Below are 24,008 nucleotides of genomic sequence, written 5' to 3'. Positions count from 1 at the left end.
TCATATCATAAAGAAGCAAAGTAGGGTCATAAGGACAGCAAAAGAGAGATTAGTTTGTCATTACAGATGAAATAACATGAAGAAACCTACTCGGGAAACGTGTGACAGCACTTTTTGCTTTTCTTCAGATCAACCCTTCCAAACACATTATAGGCTAGAAATCCCCACAAATATATGAAAAGAAAGAAAAAACGATCAACAACAACATCCTCGGATATGCTTTTCTCTATAAAATGAAGATTTTCTATATAACCCTCAGGTCCAATGAAATTGTTTCAGTGGATCCAAAAAGAAAAATGCAGCATGATTTTTTGTGATGTACCTAGTAAGCGGCAATAAAGCTAAACAAGTCAAGAAGCAATCTCAAGCCTCGGCTCAAAGCAGAAACCGGTGAAGAGCTGGAGGGGGAATCTCTTGGTCACGGGACTTCTGGCCGACCACTTCCACAGTTTCTGGCTCACGTCGAAAGTAAGCAGTGCCGGGGACCCGAAGCTCTGTATGTAGATGAGGTCGTCGGCGCCGCTGCTTGCAAAGACATCATCGAACTCACCAAATCCTTGGAAGAACTTCCGGGGCATTCGAGCAACCTCTCGCCATTGCTCCTCGTGAAGCTCCCATATGCCGATCCCCTTGATAATCCCCGGCCGGTCGTGCTTCCCAATCCCGCCGACCATAACCAGCCTATCTCTGAGGTTCATCAGCCGGCCACACGTCAAGGAGCAGGGTGCCGGCACCGCCATGCGCATCAGAGACATGTGCGATGATCTCCCTGAGAGATCATACATAACTAAGCAATGCCGGGGCTCGGCATTTCCCAAAACACCAGTCGAGTAGATCAGGTAGTACAGAACTCCATCGCAGATCACGCACTCATCACCTCCCCTCCATCCCACCAGAGTTTCATTGAAGGGAGTGACCCAGGATTCACCCTCCGACTCATAGACATGGATGGACAGGTCCCACTGGTAATAATCCTCGGGCACCTGCTTGCATTTGGCAACTGCGATGGTATAGCTGTGAGACTTCCGGTCCACGGAGACGGCGAGCGCACTGTAGTCCGGGTACTTCCCACCCGGAGCACCCTGAAGTTTTTTCCAGTCTCTAGTGATCGGGTTGCAGACAAATATCCGGCTCCGGTCCTCGCCATCCATGAAGCAAACTAGTCCACAGGAGGAAGAGGCGGACCAGCTGCTCTTCTCGATGCAAGGGAAGTCGAAGCCATACCATTTCCGAAGGCTCGGATCATAGGCATAGCCAGCCACAGCATCCTCGCTGCAAGTGAACATGAAGTACCATGGCTTCTGGGGTAACATGCTGGTCCATGAAAACCTTCCCGAGTGCACGGCACCGTACCATCTTTTGCACACGGACGCCGATCGAATTATGCTCACAACGGGCAAGAAGGAGAGGACTTTCTCCAGGAGGTCATCCGGCAGGATTGCGTCCAAGGAAACCAATGTGTCTCCATCCTGGACATCGCTGTCTTCAGAAACTGGTTTAAATTCCACAGCCTCACTTCGACTGGAGGAAGTCGAATAGGATTCCCACGATTTCTCCCTCTCCATAAGGGGGTCCAATAAAAATTCCATGGAAGACAAAGCAATAACCTGGAAGAATGATACAGGGAGGGAGAGATCAGAAAAAAACAAAACAAAAACAGAATTAGAACAAAACTCAAATGTTTCAATAACTACATTCAAAACTCAACACAATACTATCAGATTGATAGCACAGTGGTAAACCAAAAGAGCACATTATAGCCCCTTAATAACCCTAAGCTAGACTCATCTGTATTGCATCAGAATGTTAAAAACAAGCAGATACCCCGGATAAGATTGTACAGCCTCCTGGGTAAATCCTTCTACACACAATAAAAGCCGGGTGGCAGTCTTTGCTACCTTCTCATCAACAAAAAAGAGAGATTATACACCCTTGTAACCATACATAGAGCTAAAAATAAACTCTTTTACTTGAGAAAAAGAAGGACCGACCTTGTGTTAAAAGGAAACTCGAAGAAAACCACACAAAGTGGTGGGTGAGAAACAGATCGTCGCCCGCCATATATAAGGGAAACATGGCATAAAGAACGGGATAAAGTCAAAAGAAAATCTTGATCACCTAACTTTGACTGTTACGGAACTGCACTATTAAAATAATAGCCGGAAGGGACAGCAAACCGTTCACATCCACAGAAGACTCAACCACCAACAAGAAAGAAAGAAGAAAGAAGGAGGGGGGGGGGGGTGGTGGGGGTGGAGCGTAGCCGGATCCTAACAAACAAATCCCATGGAATCCTCACAAGCTGTGCAAACGCTGGCCTTGTCATATCAAAAAAAACATACACACATATATAACAAAAAGAAATCTAGCGGAAATCCAAACAAACTAACAACTCCACCGGAAAAAAAAAGGGTGGGAAAAGAAAGATAGATGAGGTGTTCTTCCCTGTACCTCAACAGTTGTACCAAAAAGCTCAGCTTTTTTGGTCTCTTCCCCCCCTTCTTCTTTTTTTTTCTTCGGTCAAATCTCTCTCTCTCTCTCTCTCTCTCTGATATCAAGAGAAATGGGTTCTCCTATATCTAATCTGTCCAAAGATCTGATTTTTAACACAGAAATGGTGAACCGAGGGGAATGTACCTTGGTGTTAATCCTCTCTATCTTCAGATTCGGAACAGAGGTGGATTAGAACGGCCCATAGAAAGCTCTCTCTTTCTTCGCGATGGAGATGAAACAGTACACTTCGTCTCAAGAAATAAAAAGACACAAAGGCCCCAAAGCATGACAGTTCTCTTCAAGGCGGTTTCAAGTTGGAAGCAAGAGAGAGGATGAGGGAGAGACAGAGACAAGAAGGCTATGTCTTGTGGGGTGACACCGTATATATACGACTTGTGCTTCTAAACCTGCTTGTTTGGGCTCATTTGAGGAAATGATGGCTCGTCCCTCTTTTTTTCTGAGCATGATGATGGCTCCTTCCTCAAATCCCACTGTAGCTCTCCTTCCCTGTCCCTTTTATTACTTTTTTTTTTTTTTTGTGCTTCTTAGTTTCTCCTATCCTCTCTCTTATGTATTTTAGGGTGGGGGAATCGGTTGGCCTTTAAGCCCTTGGATTGGATTGGGTTCCTTTTTCGATTGGTGGAGGCACATTGGCCTCATTTACCTAACCTAATCCCACAAACTTGCCATGCCCATAAATTTCGATTGGAGGTGTTTTTTCGCTGTGGCCTGGTTCATGTGAGGAGGCATGCATCTATGAGATTGCTCTCCAATCAGGTTGTGGATGGTGAGATCCACAATGGTCCTCATGCGTGCCTTTCCTGTGATCTTTGTGAGTGTGTGTCTGGTTGCACGCCACCCTCACATGTTGGTTTAGATCATTCCAAACATGTCTCAGAAATCTAGTCTACAAGATTAATGGATTAGAATTATTTGCTAGGGGCACATGGATCGGGACACTTGTCGCGATAACAAGCACCGACGATCCGAGCCCCTCCCCGCCCCCTTAAAACAAGGAAAGTTGTGTAAAACTGCATCATTTGTCCATATGGTGATCCGTGTGCACAAATTATGGCCCACTAGGAGAGCCAAATTTCAGAAAAGCACTTTGGATTTTACAAGCCATTTTTTTTTGTACTTCCTTTTTCTCTACGGGAGAGCTTTCCATGGGAGCAAAAAGGAATGCAACGTAGACTAGTTTTATTGGAACTCCCACTAGACTCGGATATTGCTAGACAAAAGATAATGCAGACATGATTTAGTGTACAACGAAGATAACCACTTATCCTACCACTAATATCAGTGGCATAAGATTTTGCGAGCAGATGGACTCAGCTTTTGTTTGGTTTCAAAGTGTTTTGACCCTCAAACATGGCGTCGGGAACTGTTATACTGCACAGAAACTCCTATTGGGGTAGTGGCAACACCATTAAGCAATCCCCTTGTTATACTGCACACAAACTCCCGTAGTTTATTAGTTCCATGAGGGACGTTTATATATGCTGCGGCCTTTTCTTTCTTGAGGCCGAGTGTATATCCTTAATAGAGATTTAGCCCTGAGCTGCATACTAAAAAAGAGGATGGAGGGAGAGTAAAACTGAGAGCACCCACTACTCGGCGACATCCGATGGCTGCTGAGGAAGTATAGTACTTTTCAGGCCATGCATCTGCATCGTGAGACGAACAAAGCTGCTGATTGGGTCGCCTCAACTCAGTATGATTCTGTTCCTCGGCTTTTTTTTCATTCATTCAGGTAGCCGTGCTTATGCAAGATTAATATGTACCAAAAAAAAAAAAAAACACTGCTCTGACGTTTGATGGGAAATCAATAAAGCCATGACCTCCGATTTTCAAATCAAATTGACTTTCTAAAGCTACGAACTTAGTGACATGTCATGTTGCACCTACAACATAAAAAATAAAAAAACACAGTCCCAAGGGTAGTGGGTGCAATATTGCACCAATAAAAGAAAAGGCATACACCCTATGGAGTAACTTTAGAAAATCCCATTTCATGAGCAGAATCATTGCAAAGTCTAAAAGGTTGAGAGGATGTCGAAGCCCGTCCATCATTCAAAATCCCTATGGATCTTAGAGATGGATGGGATGTCTGTAATAGGGCGGTGAGGTGAGAACCACAATATCATCAGTACGAAAATGGAAGCAATGAGGTGGGTCATAGATTATGTTGCCACATAGGGTAGGATGTTGGGATTTCAAAGCAATTTCACATGCGTCCTCATCCATGCCCTAACCTGTATCACAAGGCACCAACCACAACAAGAACAAGTGAGATCTAGAAAGATGCAATTGGGTATCATCCAAGTTAGACCTGTCTTAAAAAAACAAAACAAAAAGAAGTAGATAGCGGGGGAGGATGGCGACGGGTCACTCCATATCTATCTATCTATCTCTCTCTCTGTTCTCCCAAAATTATTGTGCGCACTATATGTACGACCATGCGCGTGCACATCACCAATCACCAAGATGTGGGTTCTATTCATCATGCACTTGTCTCAATGATATCCCACTGTAATATATTATGACGATTGGTGCCATGCACCAGCATGGCTGTGTCGTAGTACACAATAATTTTTTTTTTCTCTGTCAGCTTTCTAAGATATGCACTAACCAATAATTTTGCCTTTTATATTTAGACTTAACCGGGCCCATTTAGTCCCGTCCATTCAATACCATCTTATATAAAATAAAATTTTTATGTTTAGACTTAATCTAATATATATCAAAAATATAAGCCATCTAAAAAAATCCCGTGTTTGATAGATAGCCCAAGAACATATAAGCATTGGAAAAGGTCTTAACCTATCCAATATTGGACTATAATTCTCTAACATTGAGAATAAATTTATGATAACTCCATCACTTTATGTCACATGTGATAAATATGAAACACGTATTTAGAACTTATAAAATGCTGCGCTCCGGTCATGATTTTAAAACGTCCGGCAAATTTTGCCGCCGTAGTGCCAAAAGTGACGATCAACAAAAACAAAGCATCATGACGACCATTGTAATTATTTTGCCAATCTGTACCTCGTTATTACATTAAAAAACATGTAATTGACTCTGCAATTCCAGAGATTACACAAACAGGCGGGGCTCCGAAAGATATCTACGTTTATAAAATAAGATCACTTCACCAAGAGCCTTAAAAGTCCAGCATCAGAATGCTGAACGCTAAGCTTTCATGTTATTTATTGGAGAAGATAATTGTTTTAATATGGTAGACAATAATCATATAATAGCACCAAACATGTCATTTTTGCATAATTTACTATTTAAAAACGAATATTTCTTACATATGTACATGCATCTTATTATATATAAATTTACATTATATATATTGTCTTTAGGCTCTTTATATGCTATATAATAACTGATAACGAAAGTTGAATGCAAAGATGAATGAAAAACCGAAATAATTTTAACTATTCTTTGCGTAGTCACTGATCCGTCATAATAGTTAGAATAGTCTATTTCTTTGACTCTTAGTGTAGGTGTAGGACTCAAACAAGGCGAGTAATCATGATGGATTGGATTTACTTTCATTACAACTTTTAATGTCTTAAGCATCCGATCCAAGACTAAAATAACCACAACAATATAAGGATGCCAAGATTTATCGAACATAACAGACGACAGAAATATGCTAGGGGTTAAAGTATCGCCCATTAAAAAAACCTAGAATTTCATAAGCTCCAGAAATGAAGGGTTTTTCTCTTTCTTTTCCTGTGAGTAACATTGATAACTTTCTATTCCAGAATTTGAACACATTGCGAAGCACTAGAAGGCCTGGCATGAATATCTATTGCTGTTTGGGTCAGTCTTTTCTTACCTGCAACAAGTTATAACCCAGATGCATTATCAATATAAATATTTTATGTCTACAACTATGCAAAGCATTGACACCAATGTTGTACTAACACTTACCGCCACATGAACACCTGAGAAGCCTTTACTTTACACACCAACCATATAAACAAGGTAACTGATAGACTTGCACAGTTGCTGATCTAGACATACCAAAGTATAATTCAAACTTTTTTTTGCCAAGTACCCTCTCTACTAAATGGTAATTCTATAGCATAACAGGCACAAGTACTAGAGGGTAATTTAAGTTCACATGTTCTCTTTTTTTTTTTTTTTACGGAGGAAAAGGATTGCACGCTGCACCTGCAAGCCAATTCCTTACCTTAGTCTTTAATCAGACCAGACCTACATATTAAATTTATGATATCCTAATAGTGCCATAAATCTTTCAAGCAAAGGGACCAAAATCTAGTCTCTTTCATTGATTAAGAAGAATTCTTATAGCGGACCATAAATGGATAGGTAAAGATTTGGTGGTCATGGTTTATGTATATGCTATAGCAAACTCCCATTATTAATCCATATTATTTTTCAAGAAACCCCAAGATCTACTACATACATGTAAGTATAAAATGGCTTGTTAATACTACTTAATTATGTTAGCCCCATGAGACTTCCCCTTGCAACCCCCAAAAAGTTTACTCCTCCGTAATGCTTTCGACGTGTCTATGCCACAAGCATATTCAGATGACATACCTGACAAACCAAGCAGTTACTTTTGTCTTGACATATCCAAATGATGACACCATAGTTTTATATAGAGGGGTGACACAGTTTGTAGAGGGCACTAGAATACTTTTTCCCCAACTCTATTGTGCCTTCAGCATAGATAACACTGTATAAAGAATGACCTAACATGTTATCGCCATTGCAATTTACAAAAATGTGGCGACGCTAATAACGTCTGGTTCTGGAAATGCTGATTTACAATATGAACTAAGGTATAACAGTGATAACTTATTTGACACATTCCAATACAAATAACAAATCATAGTTATAATAATGCAGTAATCTGTTATAAATGTTTTAATGGCTCATAATCAGTGTTATAAGGTGACATTTTTTATTTAAATTTGGCCCTACAACTCTCAGTAATGGTTTTGGCACATGGTCATTATATTTGAATAAAAGTGGCACCATGGATGGCATCTTTATGGACATTCCACTGAAAAAAAGAACACAACATCACATTGCATAGCTGCTCATATTAAGCTTCAAAAAACACCTTCCAGCACACCCCTAAACCCAAGAGAACATAGGTCATGATATCAGATTACATCTTATTAGGAGTCCAACCAGTACAAAGAAAAGTATAGTTGACCATATGTCCATGTGCTAATCCTTAATGAAAAAGAAGAAGCCTTCCAGCGGCCTATGTTCTTGAGCTAGGCAATCCTCTTCACTTAAAATCCACTCTTGTTTTGCCCTCCCCTCCCCCCCCCCCCCCCCCCCCTCTAATTCTGGATCTTTATCTTTAGGCAGATCATTCCTAAAAGACCATCCTCTGAATATGCTGATAATTGATTATGGATGAGTTGACTCTTCTGAGACTCCCAAAAACCAGTCATAATTTTGATGTACCATCATGATAGATTATCAAGTCGATAACTCAAAAAACATTATCTATCTACCATGAGAAGCGTAAATCCGGATGATTGATGGAAGAAACACCAGACATATCTAATACTTCTCACTCCCACCGGCCATATTTTAGTGCATTAAATAGAACTATGTAATAGAAAAACAAAGAACAACAAAATTATTTCTTCCCTATGTGATAAAAGCTATTAAAATTCATGCTTGGGGAATGCAGCTAAGTGGAAAGTGAAGCCCTTAAGTTCCAAAATCCTCTAGGAACTGCCTTATTTCTTAAAGCAGAAAAATATAACATAGACAGTTGACAACATCCAAACAAGTTGAGAGAGAGAGAGAGAGGTATCCGATTCTTACTAGATCAGGAGAAGACATAACACGGAATTGCTGCAGATGAAACAATTATAAACAACCCAGATTTATGGCAATGAATCTGGTATATTCTGCATTAAAAAAAAAGCTTACATATGACACATAGAAAGCAGCACAAGTAAAACTAAGAAGTGACGCAAACAAGAGATTAGCCTATATGCAAATAAAGCAAACAAGTCAACAAATGAAATTCCAATAAGCAAACCGTTCGAAGAAACATATGCCCGATAAAGTAAACAAGCCAAAAAAAAAAAAAGCCATCCAATTCTTGCAGATGTCAATGATGTGAAATACAATTCAGAAAAACTGGTGCCAGTAAAGTAAACAAGTCAAACAAGTCCATATATATTCATCTAAGAAAATTAGCTTACACATGCCAAAAAATAAATAAGTCAAAAAAACAGTTATTCAATTCTTACTAGATCAGGAGAGGACCCAATACTGAAAGAGGTTGACACAGAATTTGCCTCAATTGTTGCAGATGAAATGATTACGAGCAACTCAGGTCTAAGGAATTGAATCTGACACATTCATGCAAGAAATTAGGTTAAAGATTATATGTAGTGAGCAGCACCAAGGAAGAACTAAATAAGATAGTTTACAATATATACCTGGTAACATGTCTGTTGAATGAGATCTTTCGTGGACCTCATCTACCCTTATGGCACTAATATAAGAGAAGATAAAGAGATAGAGGATTAATGAACAAATTGCTCAAAACCCTCCAAAACCACAAAAAAGGAAGGAGTAGTTTCTGATGCCAAACAGAAGAGAAGTTCATATGCTTGGAAAGGTCAAATAAAGAGATACTGGTAACAGAAAAAACTACAAAACTTTGACAGAGAAACATGATGATCATATCATGGTATTATTAGCATGATAAATTTCTACAATTACTTAGATCATCTAGAGACATGATGATCATATCATGGCATTGCTAGAATGAGAAATTACACAATTATTTAGCCCATCTAGAAAAGAAAAGAGCAGCATTCATGATTCCCAGTGTTATATCACCAATGCATGCCTTTAACATTGGTGCAAAAAACTTTCTGCGCAATAAAAAGAGGCAAACTGTTGTATGAATCAGAATATTAGGCTACAAAAAAGAGAAAAGCACAGAAGATGAGCAACAAAGATTGTAAAATGGTGAGTACAATATGTAGTGGCATGCTGACGTCAGGTGTGAGACATGGTGCAATTGTAAAGGCAACTTGCAACAGACAATCAGGAGGTAAACTGAGTAAGAATGCATCCACATGAGTGATGAATGCATGATGGCATCATGGTAAAATGAGATGTCTCAACTTTCACCATTAAAGGATAGAAAGACTGGTGATGATAGTGTATGCATCCCCTTTAAGAATGTATGGTGAAGAAAAACTCATAGAGCCACCACTAGGGGTGCAATCGAGCTGGGTCGAGTTGAGTAGCTGGAGGCTCAAGGTCAACTCGATAAAAAAAAAAAAAATAATACTCAAGGTCGACTGGACTTGACTCGAATATCAACTGAGCCATACTCGAGCTTGATTTTGATCTCAAATTCAAGCCTTGGTCATAATTTAAAAATATAATTAAAACAAAATAAATATTATATTATATTTTAAAATATTAAATTAATAATATATATTATAAATAAAATATAATATTATTAAAAATATAGATACTCGACTAGGACAACGAGCCTTCAAGCCAAGCATTTTGCTACTTGAGTTCGACTCAAAAAATTATTCGAGCTACTCGAGCTCGGTAGCAATTGAGTCGACTTAAGCTCGGACCCAAGTCGAGCTCGAGCAGCTTGCAAGCTGCTCGGCTCATTTGCACCCCTAGCCACTACCATGCAGTTAGTTTAAGTCTTGTTCGATCATGAATTTTATAATTTTATACAAAATTAATAGAGAATTAAGAAAGAATCAAAATAATGCATTTTTTTATTTCACCAACTAAATGCATATGAGAAAGGAAAGCATCTACATTTGAATTGTAACCACCACCTTACTTGATTAAAAGAGGATCATCCATCATTTCTCTAAGCAACAACCCATCAGTTAGAAATTTGATCTTGGTCACACTCTGCGACAATACACATGGAGAGAAAAAAGCAAATACCACCAAATCTAGGAGAAAACTCCTCATTCAACCATACCCCAAGTAAAGTAGAAAGCTAATAACCTTGTGTCCATTTGAAGGGGTCTAATAGCACAAGCCTAGAGCTGCAGAATTTAAAGCAATATTTAACCAAAGAGAATGCCAATGGCCAAAAAATGGAAGAGGTCATACAGGATTTGTTTGATGTTAGAATAAATAGCATATCCAACCCCTTCCCAAGTTTGATTCCCATATCTCCGGCTACTAGTGAGGAAACATACTGTAAATATGGTATAAAAATAACTGCCCTGGGATACAGCAAATCAAAGTATACTATAACAAATTACCTGTTAATGTCTTGAAACAAGAGTATCAGTGTTAATTGTAACTACTAAGTGTTTGATGGTCAAAAAGGCAAATAACATGCAAAAGTTCCCTAAACTGTTTCCTTTATTAAGTGTTTTGAAGGTCTTGTGTTGCAAAAGGATGTTTACAAATTTTCCGAGCTCTCAAGAACTTGAAGAATTTGTTTTTGTACAATCAAGACCATCAATCTGTCAAATAACACAAGAAACAGCACAGCAGGTAAAACTTAGTGCAAAGGATATGATAGCGCACAAGCACCAAGTCCAACAAAGAAAAATGCCAGTGAGCTCTCAATAACAAAATATCAAGACCAAACAGCCCAATGAACATACAGCTACAAGATTGAAGAACTGAAAAACTATAATGGCATGCAGTTTTCAAGACAATGGAATGATTTCAGCAATATACCACTCCCAAAGGCCAGCAGCCAAGACATTCTTTCTTCAGGCACTAGAAGTCAGAAAGCAGAGGTCTGGAAACAAATAGTTTGAAGTACACAAATAGATAGCCAGTCGGAAACATGATAGCAATAATCACATTGGTTGGGTGAAAGCTATAAACCCGACCACCTTCAGCCCAACCTGCCTCTTCAAGATACCGAGGCAAAAGAAGTGCATATGAAGTCCATCAGGGTTAGTCTCAAGTTATATTTTCCTAATCTGAAAACATCCTACAGATATAACTCAAAAAACTTCATTTTTTTTCTTTCATGGAAGTAAGAAATAGAAGTTGCACTGAATCAGTAATATTCCCAACATGATAACTGCTATTCGAGATACTGCTTGACGTTACACTCAAATGCAAAAGATAAATGAATGAATGAACAAATGAATGAATAAAATAAAAAAGGATTTGAAGCTGTTTACATAGTTGCAGGTAGGAATCCTCTAGAAAACACGAACCCTGAGAAAGTACCATCTTACTAAGGTATGTGAATAGTTAATACCAATAGCATGCCGAGGAATGCCAAGAAAAACTAAATTAACTGAAATAAAGAAGAAATAAAGAAAGACATAAATAATTTCTGAGAGTAAACACTCTATATCCCAATTCCATCTGCGATATACATCAATAGCAGCCATCTGGAACAATTTTTCCATCTTGTATAATACTCGCATTGCCTCAATATTAAGTATTTCATATTTCTCCCACCCCACAGCTGATACCAAACTTCTTTCTAGAGCATGGCCTGCACCTCAACCACCAAGTACAAGGAATCTTGAAGAACATGCAAAAAGACAAAAAAGGAAAAAAATTATAACTGGCTAGCATTACATAAGCCTATGCACCAAAGCACTAAGCACAAAAGAAATTGAAACATCCTGCTCAGTTTTGCAACAAAGATTTCAAGAAACTTCAAGAACCTAATTCTTGAAGAGAGTACCGGAAGCATTGAACACGACAAGAAATCAAACTGCCCAAACTCCATCGCAAGAAAGATTTCAACAGAACTTCAAGAAAAAATCGGTTCTTGAAGAGGGTAGCGGAAGAATTGAACACGAAAAGAAACAGAAAAGCCCTAAGAAAGAACCCGTGGTATCTGGGTGGTCGATACTCGTACACACGCAGCCTCTGCCGCTGCCTCTCAGATCTTGAATACGCGAACATTTTTGATCCAAGAATCGTTCCCGCGTTAGGGTTTCGAGGGTTCTGATCGAAGGGGAAAGAAACCACGGGGAAGGGGAGCGACGGGATTGACAGGAGAAAGAATGATCGATATTCTTTCTCGACATTGATCGTTGTACCCTGCACAGATATCAAAGCATTCCAAACGCATTGGTGGATCCCGGACTGCCTATTTATAGGCAACCGTAGCACGATCCAACGGTGGATTCGCGCGAAGGAAGGTGAATCCTTCTTTCGCGCATAAGATACAACCTGTATTTTTTTTTCTTCGTGAGAGCAGGGATGAGTCGGAGACCCCGGAATGCCTTTTTATATGAGTAAGTCGGCCAGCCGATTGCCGACACCGAGAGCGTGTTTACGATTAGTATCGGCAAGTGGCTGCAGAAAGTAATATTAGGGACTCTGTTCTAGTTCCCAAACAGATTCAACCCACCTACTTCAGACCCAGACCCAGCCTCATTACAGAAAGCTAGACCCTGATTAGCCTTTCAATTTTAGTTGCAGATACTGTTCTTCGAGTTTACGTAAGTTTTCAGATATCTTGACAAATAGAAATTTACAAGATTGACTGAGAAATCAGAGAGAGTTTGACATGAGTATCGGATTTTTGTTCAAGTAGCCTGAATGAACAAAATAGTTTTTAGTAACTCATGATCCGCGAGCACTAGAGTCATCTATCTGTGTCCAACAAGTAGACATCGACAAGCACTGCCCCATTATTCAGCAGCAACTAAAGAAACATTCAACAAACCACCAACTGTTACAAACATATCATCAAATCAACTAACTTCCTCAATTTAGACCTTATCTGTAGTCATCATCAGGATTATGAACAAATATATTTGTGCTATCAACTCAAAATGTAATTATTTATTTTGTAGATATGAATGTTAAATTTGATACAGAATAAGATATATTGCAGGCATTAGTCACCAAACCTAGGACCAATACTGAACCTACTTTTCAGGCAAAATGTTAACCACATTCTCTAACAAATTGCCAGATACACATCACATTATTAATTTGGCTTCCCTGTAACATTAGTTGCAACTTCAGCAGGCTAGTTTGTTCGTTCAGACTCATGTTCCATGCAAAAGTAGTGAATAAAGATCAATTTTATTCCAACAAGTGGGAACATAAGAACTCAAAATGCAGAAAAGAAACTATGAGCACAGAAGAGACCGTTTTGCATTGTGCCTCTTTTATTTCTCACAATACTGATAGACAGAGGAGCATATTACACAGCACGGAGATAACAAGAAGTTGTAACTTCAGCAAGCTAGTTCTCATGTCACATGCAAAATTAGTGCACGATATCATTTTTATTCCAAGTAGTATGAAATTATAAACTCAAAATGCAGGAATAAAACTTCATGCACAAAAGACACTGTTTTACATTGAAACTCTTTTATTTGTTACAAACAGATATACAGAAGCATATCACAGGGCACATACATAATCGTGCATAGTTACAGCCTTCTCCATCATTCTCCACATGATGTTTCAGCATGCAACTTTACAAGAAGTCTTGGCTGGTTTGTGTCGTCTAACCTTCACCATTTTCTTCTTCTTCTGCACCAACTTCTTCTCTAGATCCTCGACTCTCCCATTGAGATCAGAAACAACCCCCAAGTACTCTTTCCCCATAAGAAGCAACTTCTCTAACATCTCCCTCAGCTTCTCATTTTCTTTCACCAGCTTCTCCATGTTCAGATTCATACTTGAAACTGGTCCAGCCATTGGAATGGAATCTTTAGGTTGAGCAACAGCAATTCTCTCTCCTTCTGGAACTGGAGTACTTACTTCATAAGTAGCTGCTTCTACAATTGGCATAGGATGAATTTCGTTCAGGGATGAAGGCGCATCTTTATCCGTAGTTGCTTCCAGGTGAGTTTCAGGTGCTAAAGGCACCTCTTTATGTTCAATGGCCTCATCAGCAGCCCCTGAGTTGGTTCCATTCTCTGCGCCAGACTCAGGAGATCCACCCTGCACTGTAATTTGGTCCTGTGACGCGATGCCAACTATTGTTGCTTGCATCTCTAGGTTCTTCTCTATCATACTTCCAGCATCATTACTCTCTTCAGAAGCCCCAGGAGTAACAGGTGTTGCACACGTGACTTCGATGTTTATAGTATCAGCAGCTGCATCTCCTGATGCCTTCTCTGCAAAATAATTTCCTTCTTCCACTGGCAACATTTGAGGCTCCTCCTTGGTTCTGGCTTCGTTGACATGAGCAACAGGTGCCTTGTCCTCAGAACTAGATTCACCAACTCTTGGTATAGTTTCCACAAAGTCTACTGCATTGGTGACATGTGATGTGCTTGGAACTTCCACACTCCTAGTGTCAGGAGTCACGTCTCCTGCTGTCTTCTCCATAGAATCACTTTCTTCTGCCAATGGCAATATTGAAAGCTCCTCTTCTTTGCTGTCATCTTCATTGCTCCGAGTAATAGGTGCCTCATACTCAGATTCATCCTTTGCTGGCAAAGGTTCTTCAAACTCTAATGCATTGGAAACAGCTTCATGCTCTTCAACTTTGATTTCAGTAGCTTCCTCGAGGTTGCACCCCTCCAATGACGGCACCAAACCCTTCTTCGTTTCTTGATTCACATGTGTGTTTGGTTGATCTCTATAATCACAAATATCTTTCTTCACTAATTCAAAAGCTTGACAGCTAGGCCTTTGTGTCTCTAAATGCTCTTCCACATCCAACTTGGTAGCTTCAAATTCAGCAGCAGCAGGTGCCTCGAGAACTTCCTTGACACTAGACACCAAAGGCGCAGAAGATTCTTCTAGCTCAAGGGAAGGCTCTTCACAGAGCAATTTTGACTCTACCAATGCCTCGCCTTCAGAAACGGGCTGTTCCTCTCCCTGCATAGGTGCTTCTTTATGCTCTCCATCCACAAAAGAAACCATTTCTTTGTTCAACAACTCTGCAGTCTCTCCTGGTACAGATTCTAGCTCTTGATTTTCTGTTAATAATAGTTTCTCTCTCTTTTCCTTTGCCTCAGCCTCTTGCATTTTTTCACTGGATGTGGAAGCTATAGTGCAATTCTGATCAGATAGTTGTTCATACACATGCTTAGATGATGGTTCAGCTACTGCAGCTGAACTTCCAAGACAAATAGCTTGATCATCAAGCTTTGCTCCTGGTACTTTCTTCAATCTCAGATGATTCATGCTCTGCGGTGGCTTGATTGCTTAGAGAATCAAGCTTCTCTTGTAGGCAAATGAGCTCCCTTGCAACAGATTTCCTGACCTCTCTCACACTTTGGTGCAAGGCCTGGTAAGTTCATGCCAACTCAGAATTAAGACTTAAACCATTTCCAGATCAGGAAAAGAAAAAAGAGCTCATGTTGTAAAAAAGTTCTAGGGATGCATTCATAATGAGCAAACGCATAATGCAACTGAAATGATCGACATTACTTAAATTCTTTTTGCTTTGATGGTACTCTGATAAGTGCAACAGCATTAATATAATGTTAAAAAAAGGGAAAATGTTAAAGGCTCATACCTGGATGGTATCCAGCTGCAAAAGTAGATTCATTATAGTCTCACTGATGAACACCTTCTGCTTCATATCTTGCCCTTTTGAAGAGGTTTCAAAACTTTGAATTTGTTTTTTGATATCTTCCACTTGTTCACGAATTCGAGCCATCTTCCGAAGTTTCTCCAAAGGTTGCCATCTCCTCACCTCAAACCCTCTATATGCAGACTGAATACGAACTGCCGCATCTGATCCTGACAAATTCCTTCTTTCTTTCCTTCCTTTCATCTTTGTAATTTCAGCAACCTCCATACCTCTGTTCTCCTCAATGTTCTTTTCCTGGTCATCGGATATCCCATCCTCAGAGTTCTTCCATTGTACACCTTTACTATCTGAAGCTTCAGCACCACCACAACCTTCTTTTGCCCTCTGCCCATAAACTTCATTAGATTGCTCTGTAATAGCTTGTTGTGGAGCATCTTTTATCAAAATGTTTGGCACCACATCTTGGCTACTCTGCTCTTGTTTCTCTACTTTGTTTGATGACTTAGTATCAACAACCTGAATTTCTTTCTTAGGAATTTCTTCCTCGATGTCTCTTCGAGTAGAACCTTGTTCTTTGTTGTCCTGATGAATTCTCTCTCTCTCTTTAAAGCCTAGTGGACTAGGTGATCGGGATGTGTCATTTCCATTCTTCCTCCTTGGCAATGGATCAACTCTTAAACATACAGGAGGCAGCTTTGAAGACTTGGCAATTGAGGAGTGTTTGCCATCAGAACACTTCTTCACTCCATTCGCTCTGTTTTGTTTTCCAGAGATGCTAGACTTCTTTTTTTCACTCTTTTCGTCTTGCTTCTCATTTTCATTGCTTTCCTCCATCTGCTTGACTGGAATGGTTTTAGTTTTCATTTCCCTTTCACTTACTGATTCTCGCTGTGCCCGAGTTTTAGGCTCATCCTGTGCTACTCCTGGTTTCTCCTCACGGTTCTCATTCTCCAGAAATTTCAATGGGATAATCTTAACTTTTGGCATTTCTTCTGAAACTTTAGGACTGGTACTGATCTGCTTCGGATCATTCACCATCTCCTCTGGTTTATTATGACCAGGCATCCAGATAATTGGCCAGGGAAACTGACTCTTCTTCTCTTCAATCTGCGAACCCTTCTTGTTATCTCCACCCTGCCTCAGATCCCTGAGGCTGTTAACATCCAGAGGGATCCATCCATTCCAAATTCCAGGTTGTGATTCAGAATTTTTGTTGGTGCCTTTCTCCTTCGAATAATTATGGGGTACCCATGCTACTGGGTAAGGGTAGTTTGGCAATTTAATCAGGCTGGAGTCACTCTCCTGTGGCTTTGGCTCTGATTCAGGCATTTGCTCTTCAATTTTCACACCAGTTTTCTCACCCTCATGGAACTTATCATTTGGAAAACCACAGCAGTGATTTTTTGCCTTGTCATAATCATATCGAGCTTGATCAAATGAATAATGAGGTGGCGGCACCAAATAGGGTGGGCAGACATCAGGATAACCCGGATATGGTCCATGATAATAACATTGAGGAGGTGGCTGAATGTGAGGGTATGGAGGTCTGAAACTATAATATCCTGGAGAGTAACTATAGTTGCAGCAGCCACAACATTCAGTTGGATTTGGGTGGCTGGTGCTGCCATTGTACGGCCATGGTCCAAAAGAGGGAGATTTAGATGAATCTACTCTCATCTGAGGGGCTACAGCCTCCCAGTTTGGATAGTAGTGATAAGGATAGGGAATGTGGTGAGGGAAAGTCTGAGAGTATGGGTCCATATTTTTGTAAGCAGGAAACATTATCTAAGAGTCTGTAATAGTAATAAAACTTAACCCTATAGGACAGGTTCTGTGGCAGTGAGAACCTGTGGAGGTTTCTACCCTACCTCAAGGGTTAAGGGCAAGTGACAGATAAACTTGTCAATCCTGCAGGAACAAGCATACAAAAAACAAAAAGAAAAAAAAAATTAGAAGCACAACAACAGCGCAAAACTGAGATTTGCCAAGAAGACACCCAACAGCAGCTGAATATTTACTGCAGAGCAATAATCTCATCAAACAAAGTGGTAATAACACAACAAGATAAGCAAGTTTAGACACATTTTAGACTAACTAGTAGTAACCACCCAGAACCTCACCCAAAATGACTAGCTGAAAGATATTATTTGGTTTTTTATCGTGTATAAGTATCCAAGATCTATCCAGCGAATAACCGATGTGGGACTAAACACACGCCTGCACGGTTCCTCACACTAGTTCCAGCAAACTATCACCAATACATCAGAAAAAGTGGAGGCTCTATTAACAAATAGAATTTCATACACATTTCGAAGAATAACAATGCTCCGTCCAAGAACTTAATTGTCTCAAATTAAAAAGAAACTTCAGGGAAACCTAAATTTCCAACCCCAATGCTCCGATAACCCCAACAAGAAAAATTAATCCACGAACTCCAAAAACATAACTAGGAGGGATGAGAGAGAGAGAGAAGGGGAGAGGGCTTACAGATGAGGTGAATTTTTTTTATTGCTTATTTTAGCCAATTTCCGAGCGATCCACGAACCAAATGACTCCTAGCTCCGCCAACCCTTTTGCTTTCTCTCTTTTTCTTCTCTCTGCCTCTCTGCTTGACGCTTTGGAGCTTCGCGATCTTCTCTGACGGGAAAAGGGAAGGGGAGTCCCCATCGCTATTTATTCCGAAGTCCCCAACGCTCCCAACGCCTTCGCGCCTTCCAGGGCTTTCGCGACGAGGACGCCGGACTTTCGAGTTTGTTCTCGGCGTTTCTCGGGTCCCACCTCATCCGCCACTCTTAAATAACTCCGTACCGTCTTCGAAAGAAAGTTGCCCGCCAAGATTTATGTAGGACTTGGGCTTCAGCATTGACCATAGCGTAGCACCAGCCTCGAATCCAACTGAATAGGGCTTGGGCTTCAGCATTTGGACTCGGCCTTACAATTACCAAGTCAAGCTAACGATAGCTCAACCCAGACCTCGATCCAAAATAGCCCAGCCAAAGCCGAAGCCACAAATAATAGGGTTGGTCAGGCAAGTCAAGCTAGACTTTCGGCCCAAGTGCAACACCAAAGAGTTCAATTTATTTGACCATCAATAATCCAAGATATGTATTCGTATCCTGGATGCTGCCACCTCCTGGCTTCCTGAAGATGAATTTTGATGGCAGTGTAGCCGATAATGGAAGAGGCAGAGGCGTTGACTTCGTCATCAGAGATCATGATTCCAGACTAGTGGCGGCGGGGATCAGCGGATCTTCGATTCGTCGATGTTGTGTGCTGAGCTCAGAGCCGCCTAGGAGGACATCTCCTATGCTCGATGGAATCTAGGTGCGGACCGAATCATTCTCGAGGGTGACTCGATCACAATGATTGATTGGATCACGGGTTGGGGGCTTGCAGGCAAGGGTAGGCCGCTGCTACTTGACATTCGCGGACTACGGCAGGAGTGTGGTGCCCATCAAGCCACACACGTCTATAGAGAAGCAAATTACGCAGCTGATTGAGTCGTTTCCTATGCGGCTTACCATTATGGAGGTTTTGTTTGGAGAGAGCGTGACATAGTGCCGGATTTTTTTATCTTCTTTGTTATTTTCGAATTTTGTTGGCCGCATCCACACTCGTAGGGTGTGAGCAGCTGTTGTGCCAAAAAAAATAAACGGCGGAGAGTCTCCTCCACTTTCTGATTCTCTAAAAATGAAAAAGAAACTAAACTCTTGAAATACCATAAGTTTCCCATCATACTATTTTACCTCTACAATCATCATATGTGAAGAAAGACAGTTGTATCTAAATCTTATGTGTTTTTCGCGCAAACGGAGACCAGGGATCTCTTGTGGTCATGTTAAGCTTTAGGACTGATACATTTCAGGGCGACTTCTTCATGGCGTGGGGAATCGCAACATTTAGGACTGATACATTTCAGGGTGCTGCATACTTCCGGCTCGAAATGGATGTCAAGCTGCATGAGTGTTACTGCTGAGGAGCGAGAAGAGACTTGAGCGCGAGCATGGTGCAAGACTCCAGATGAAGTCATGTTAAGGCCATGTCTGGGGAGTGGCTGTTAGTGCAGCTTGATGGTTATAATATAAGATGTTTGCATTTTATTAAGATGGCTCTGACTGTTGTCATTACTTGTCTCTGCCTGCAGCTTACTTATCCATAGAAATACACATTGGTCATCTATAATCACAACCACAAGAAAACATACTCAGCAAATTAATTCATCAAAACACTGAATACTGGGCCAAAATTAGGGGTGGCAATGGGTTAATTGGGTTTGTCTACACTAGTACCTAAACCTCAATTGCCTGTGCCAGACTTTTTTTTTTTTGGCTATGACGAGCGATTCGCACCATTTTAGTATGAGTACATCTATGAGAACCAGAAAGTAAAATGTCCTTGGAGTCAGCATCGGATTAGGCCAAAGTACCTCACCAGAGTGCTCAGCTACATAAGTGGCTACTTAATTCGTAACTCTATTCACCTCGTGGTAGACGCGCCTTGCAAAGAAGGAAGTGCCATGTCTTGCCAATCTCCAAATGTCATGTATTAGAGAGTGAATACCCATCCTCTTGTCCTGCCTCCGAATCTATCCAATCACTGTAGTAGAGCTGCCCTCAAGAAGGATAAAGTCAGCTCTTAAGACATCGTGCATGGGTAACGCCCTATAATGTTGCCGTCAATTCCACTCCTGGGACTGAGGCATCAATGGGATACCGTTCGCAACTATAAACCTAGAGTTCGGGCTTATAATCACGAATCCTACGCCATCTCTGCTACCATTGTCTATATCACATAGACATTGAAGTTAATCTTAAGAAAACTCAGGAATGGAGACTCCTAAATAATAAACACCGTCCGAATCGCTGCATGAGCTGAAAAAGAGTCCCAGTTGTCCCAAACCAAATATGTTTAGTAGACAGGAACACCAAAAACCTCAGTATGACTACTGAAAAAAATAAAAAAGGCCTTAATTTCAAAGTTGTAGGAATCTAAGAAAAACCATTATATAGCAGTTTCCAAAATTTTCGATTCAACCCTAGAAACAGACTTCTCGATGAGCCCTCGCATTTACCCAGAAGGTGCTGCATTAGACTGCTACATTATAGTGTCTGATAACTATATTGCAAAGAATTGGCCTCCATAGCATGTGGGAAGTTGATGGATTAGAAGATTAGTCGCTTCACGCGATCCACCTACCAAAGAAAATGAGCCATTTGAATGGAAAGACGCCTAATAGCTACGGAAAACCCACTTCTTTCAAAGCCCTCACCACCAACTTGGAGAAACTAGTGGAGGGAAGGCGGTCAGAAGAACCATCAATTAGAAGGACCACACTCTTGTCTGTTTGAACGACTGACTTCACAAATAGTTGAAGCAATGTTTGCTTGAGTGCTACACTTTACCATTCTCTCAAAAGCCTTTGGACCGAAGATTTAATCATCCGGTCCACGCATCACATGGTCGCAGGCACGATGCCAAATTGATGGAGACATATTGTGTCCTAATAGATTTTATCGGCCGACATTGCGGGGCCTAAATTGTGTGTTATGTCCTAGAAATATGTTAATTTGTCTATGGTTGGTCCAACCAAGGGGTAAGCGGCTGAGAGTGTATGATTGGGGAGAGTTGGAAACTAGAATGAGAATGAAAATGAGAGGCCCCATTTCAATCATTTGGTTAGAAAAAGTTTCATTTTAATTCCAATTTTAAAAAAAGAACGAGAATACCTTAATTCTCAAAAACCTAATCTCTACTCTCTTTTAATATTCAAATTTTATTTTAATTCCTGTCACAATTCAAACGTATGGAAAGATATGGTCATTCTGATTTTTATTCTAACATATTTCAATCCGGTCCTAGTTGCGGACCAAATATGCCTCAGCTGTGAGATTTTTTTTTTTAATTACTTTAGTCAAAAGCAAGATAGGTTTTGTCTAATAGTTTCTTTCTAACCACATGCACAAGTTTCATTGGAGGAGATAAATTTACAATTAAAATTTCAATGCAACATGCTTGGGTGCATGCAACCGTCCATCTGTCGTTCGTTGATGTGTTCAAGATAACTCGGTGGACCACGATGGACGCATGCGCGTTTTTGCACACTAGTAAATGGCATTAGAGAATCCCATACTTTGGTTGTGCAGTTCGAGTACGTTTCCATAAGCTTATTTTGTTTTTTTTTTTTTGATGTGGCACTTTGATTTGGCTAGCTAGAGGAATACCAGATAATTCTAATAATTATTATATATATATATATATATATTTCTAAATATCGTATTTTGTATTAATATTATTTAAAAATTAATATTTGCATGTATACCCTCGTAAAACATTTGTTTTGCTATTCTATCTTTTTTTTTTTTGCATATGTACCCACACCATCTAATGCCGTTAAAAAATTAATAGTTTCAAATTAAAATAACTAAAACATTCTTAATGGGTAGATGTGCAAAAAGAAATATTTATAAGCAATAGCGGAGAACAAAAAAATAATTTCAAAATTTTATTTTATTTTTAATTAAAATAAATATTATTTTTTATTCATGGTGTTAGAAGAACCATTATGTTAGGGGTATTTGTGTAAAAATAATGTTTTATAAGGATGCATAAATAAATATAAATTTTAAAAAGATATTTATAAATTTAAATTTTTAGTAAAGTGTTCATGAAAAAAAAAAAAAAGAAAATTCACTTTTAACGCCAGTGGATTATCACTTCCATTCACTCTTCCACTCACGTCACATCATGAAGTCTTTGTAGACACCCACATCTAAGTTGGTTGTTTTTTTATTATTTTGTCTTCTCTTTTTACATGCGTGTAGGGGATGGGGCAGAATGCTAAAACGACTTCTAAAAATATGGTTGGAGAATTTTTTTCTATTTATTTATTAAATTACATATCAATATACATTTTTTTGTCCATCAATTAAAGTCTGCTTGTTTGGTTCGCCAAAATGAAATGGCAATAACTCATTTGAGGCATAATGGAAATGTTAAGATCATATGAATGATTAGATTCATTGATTGGTTGGTTGTACCAAACTTAACCGGCTTTACGGAATAAAGGTGTATTTCTTTGGGATAGCGCTATCCCAACCATTCAAGGACTCGAAGGCCTCTCGCCGGGTCATGACAAAGGTACCTTCAAAATTAAGGTAGCACACCCATGCCCCTTTGAGCCGTCCTCAATGCTCATATAAAAGGCCGTAGTGGGGAGAGCAAGCCCTGCATCTCTTGCACAACAACCTGCCTCTCTTTTTTAGGTTAGAGAAGAGAAGAAAAGATGGAAGGAAGAAGGGCCTTCATTTTCCAACCTCTTTTCTTCCTCCTCTTCCTCTTCTCGGTGGTCGAGAGCCAAAAAAAATTGAGTGCCCTTCAACCATGCAAGAACTTGGCATTCTACTTCCACGATATACTCTACAATGGCCAAAACGCTGCCAATGCGACGTCGGCCATCGTCGGGGCGCCCGCATGGGCCAATCTCACGACACCTGCCGCGTTCATGCACTTCGGGGACGTGGTTGTGTTCGACGACCCTATCACCTTAGACAACAACCTGCACTCCAAGCCGGTAGGCCGAGCTCAGGGCTTCTATTTGTATGACAAGAAGGAGGTCTACACGGCATGGCTGGGCTTCACCTTTGTGTTCAACTCCACGGAGATTAAGGGGACCATAAACTTCCTCGGTGCAGATCCTCTCATGAACAAGACAAGGGATATCTCGGTGGTTGGCGGCACGGGAGACTTCTTCATGACCCGAGGGATTGCCACATTGATGACCGATGCGTATGAGGGCGATGTCTATTTTCGCCTTCGTGTCGATATCAAACTGTACGAGTGCTACTAAGAAGCAACATGTGATATCGACCTTCTACGTTTGTTGTTTTCAGCATAGTTATGGTTAGCTTCTCCTAAATTTATGGAGGGTTAATGGTTGAGTTAGATTTACTAGGGCGCTTCTTATGTGTTTGTTATGGTGGTTGAGTTAGAAGATTTCTTTGCTTTATAACATCAATATCAAATGCAAAGCTACCATTAGTTAGTTAGA

The 24,008-nt window shown here is 40.2% G+C and overlaps 3 protein-coding genes and 1 long non-coding RNA gene across 10 annotated transcripts; 1 reads left to right on the top strand and 3 right to left on the bottom strand.

Moving 5' to 3' along the window:
* On the bottom strand, window positions 1–3,036 carry LOC103710423 (F-box/kelch-repeat protein At3g61590-like). Of its 3 annotated transcripts, XM_017843143.3 has the most exons (3): window positions 1,992–2,618; window positions 1,825–1,898; window positions 1–1,607 (listed from the first exon to the last, which is right to left on the bottom strand). In XM_017843143.3, exons 1-3 carry the CDS (start codon window positions 2,074–2,076, stop codon window positions 351–353), a joined length of 1,416 nt encoding a protein of 471 aa, XP_017698632.2. In that variant the 5' UTR covers window positions 2,077–2,618; the 3' UTR covers window positions 1–350. The 3 variants fall into 3 exon arrangements, with proteins under 3 accessions (XP_017698632.2, XP_008794381.1, XP_038986215.1); XM_008796159.4 differs by lacking the exons at window positions 1,825–1,898; window positions 1,992–2,618 and adding an exon at window positions 2,638–3,036; XM_039130287.1 differs by lacking the exon at window positions 1,825–1,898 and having other exon boundaries at window positions 1,992–2,616.
* Window positions 3,037–4,177: 1,141 nt separating this feature from the next.
* LOC103710507 lies at window positions 4,178–12,667 on the bottom strand. Of its 5 annotated transcripts, XR_005513400.1 has the most exons (5): window positions 8,961–12,667; window positions 8,769–8,870; window positions 8,335–8,420; window positions 6,445–6,527; window positions 6,015–6,349 (listed from the first exon to the last, which is right to left on the bottom strand). It is a non-coding gene; the product is annotated as an uncharacterized LOC103710507 (long non-coding RNA). The 5 variants fall into 5 exon arrangements; XR_005513401.1 differs by lacking the exons at window positions 6,015–6,349; window positions 6,445–6,527 and adding an exon at window positions 4,178–4,748 and having other exon boundaries at window positions 8,961–12,661; XR_005513399.1 differs by having other exon boundaries at window positions 6,015–6,527; window positions 8,961–12,661.
* A 1,065-nt stretch (window positions 12,668–13,732) lies between these two features.
* On the bottom strand, window positions 13,733–18,442 carry LOC103710581 (BAG family molecular chaperone regulator 6). Its single transcript, XM_008796404.3, is given in 3 exon segments — window positions 13,733–15,603; window positions 15,605–15,712; window positions 15,944–18,442. Coding segments are annotated over 3 exon segments (3,558 nt in total). The 5' UTR covers window positions 17,723–18,442; the 3' UTR covers window positions 13,733–13,932.
* Window positions 18,443–23,193: 4,751 nt separating this feature from the next.
* Window positions 23,194–24,008, top strand: LOC103710653 (disease resistance response protein 206). Its single transcript, XM_008796524.4, has one exon. It carries the CDS (start codon window positions 23,244–23,246, stop codon window positions 23,805–23,807), a length of 564 nt encoding a protein of 187 aa, XP_008794746.2. The 5' UTR covers window positions 23,194–23,243; the 3' UTR covers window positions 23,808–24,008.

Source organism: Phoenix dactylifera, chromosome 9 (assembly GCF_009389715.1).
Source record: "Phoenix dactylifera cultivar Barhee BC4 chromosome 9, palm_55x_up_171113_PBpolish2nd_filt_p, whole genome shotgun sequence".
NCBI lineage: Eukaryota > Viridiplantae > Streptophyta > Magnoliopsida > Arecales > Arecaceae > Phoenix > Phoenix dactylifera.
This window is presented reverse-complemented; position numbering and strand designations above follow the sequence as displayed.

Coding starts and splice junctions, on each gene's coding strand:
- LOC103710423 (XM_017843143.3), bottom strand. CDS start 2,076: ATGTTTCCCTTATATATGGCGGGCGACGATCTGTTTCTCACCCACCAC. Junction 1,899..1,991: donor GAGTTTCCTTTTAACACAAG/GTCGGTCCTTCT, acceptor GTTGATGAGAAG/GTAGCAAAGACTGCCACCCG. Junction 1,608..1,824: donor GCTGTACAATCTTATCCGGG/GTATCTGCTTGT, acceptor TCATTCTTCCAG/GTTATTGCTTTGTCTTCCAT.
- LOC103710653 (XM_008796524.4), top strand. CDS start 23,244: ATGGAAGGAAGAAGGGCCTTCATTTTCCAACCTCTTTTCTTCCTCCTC.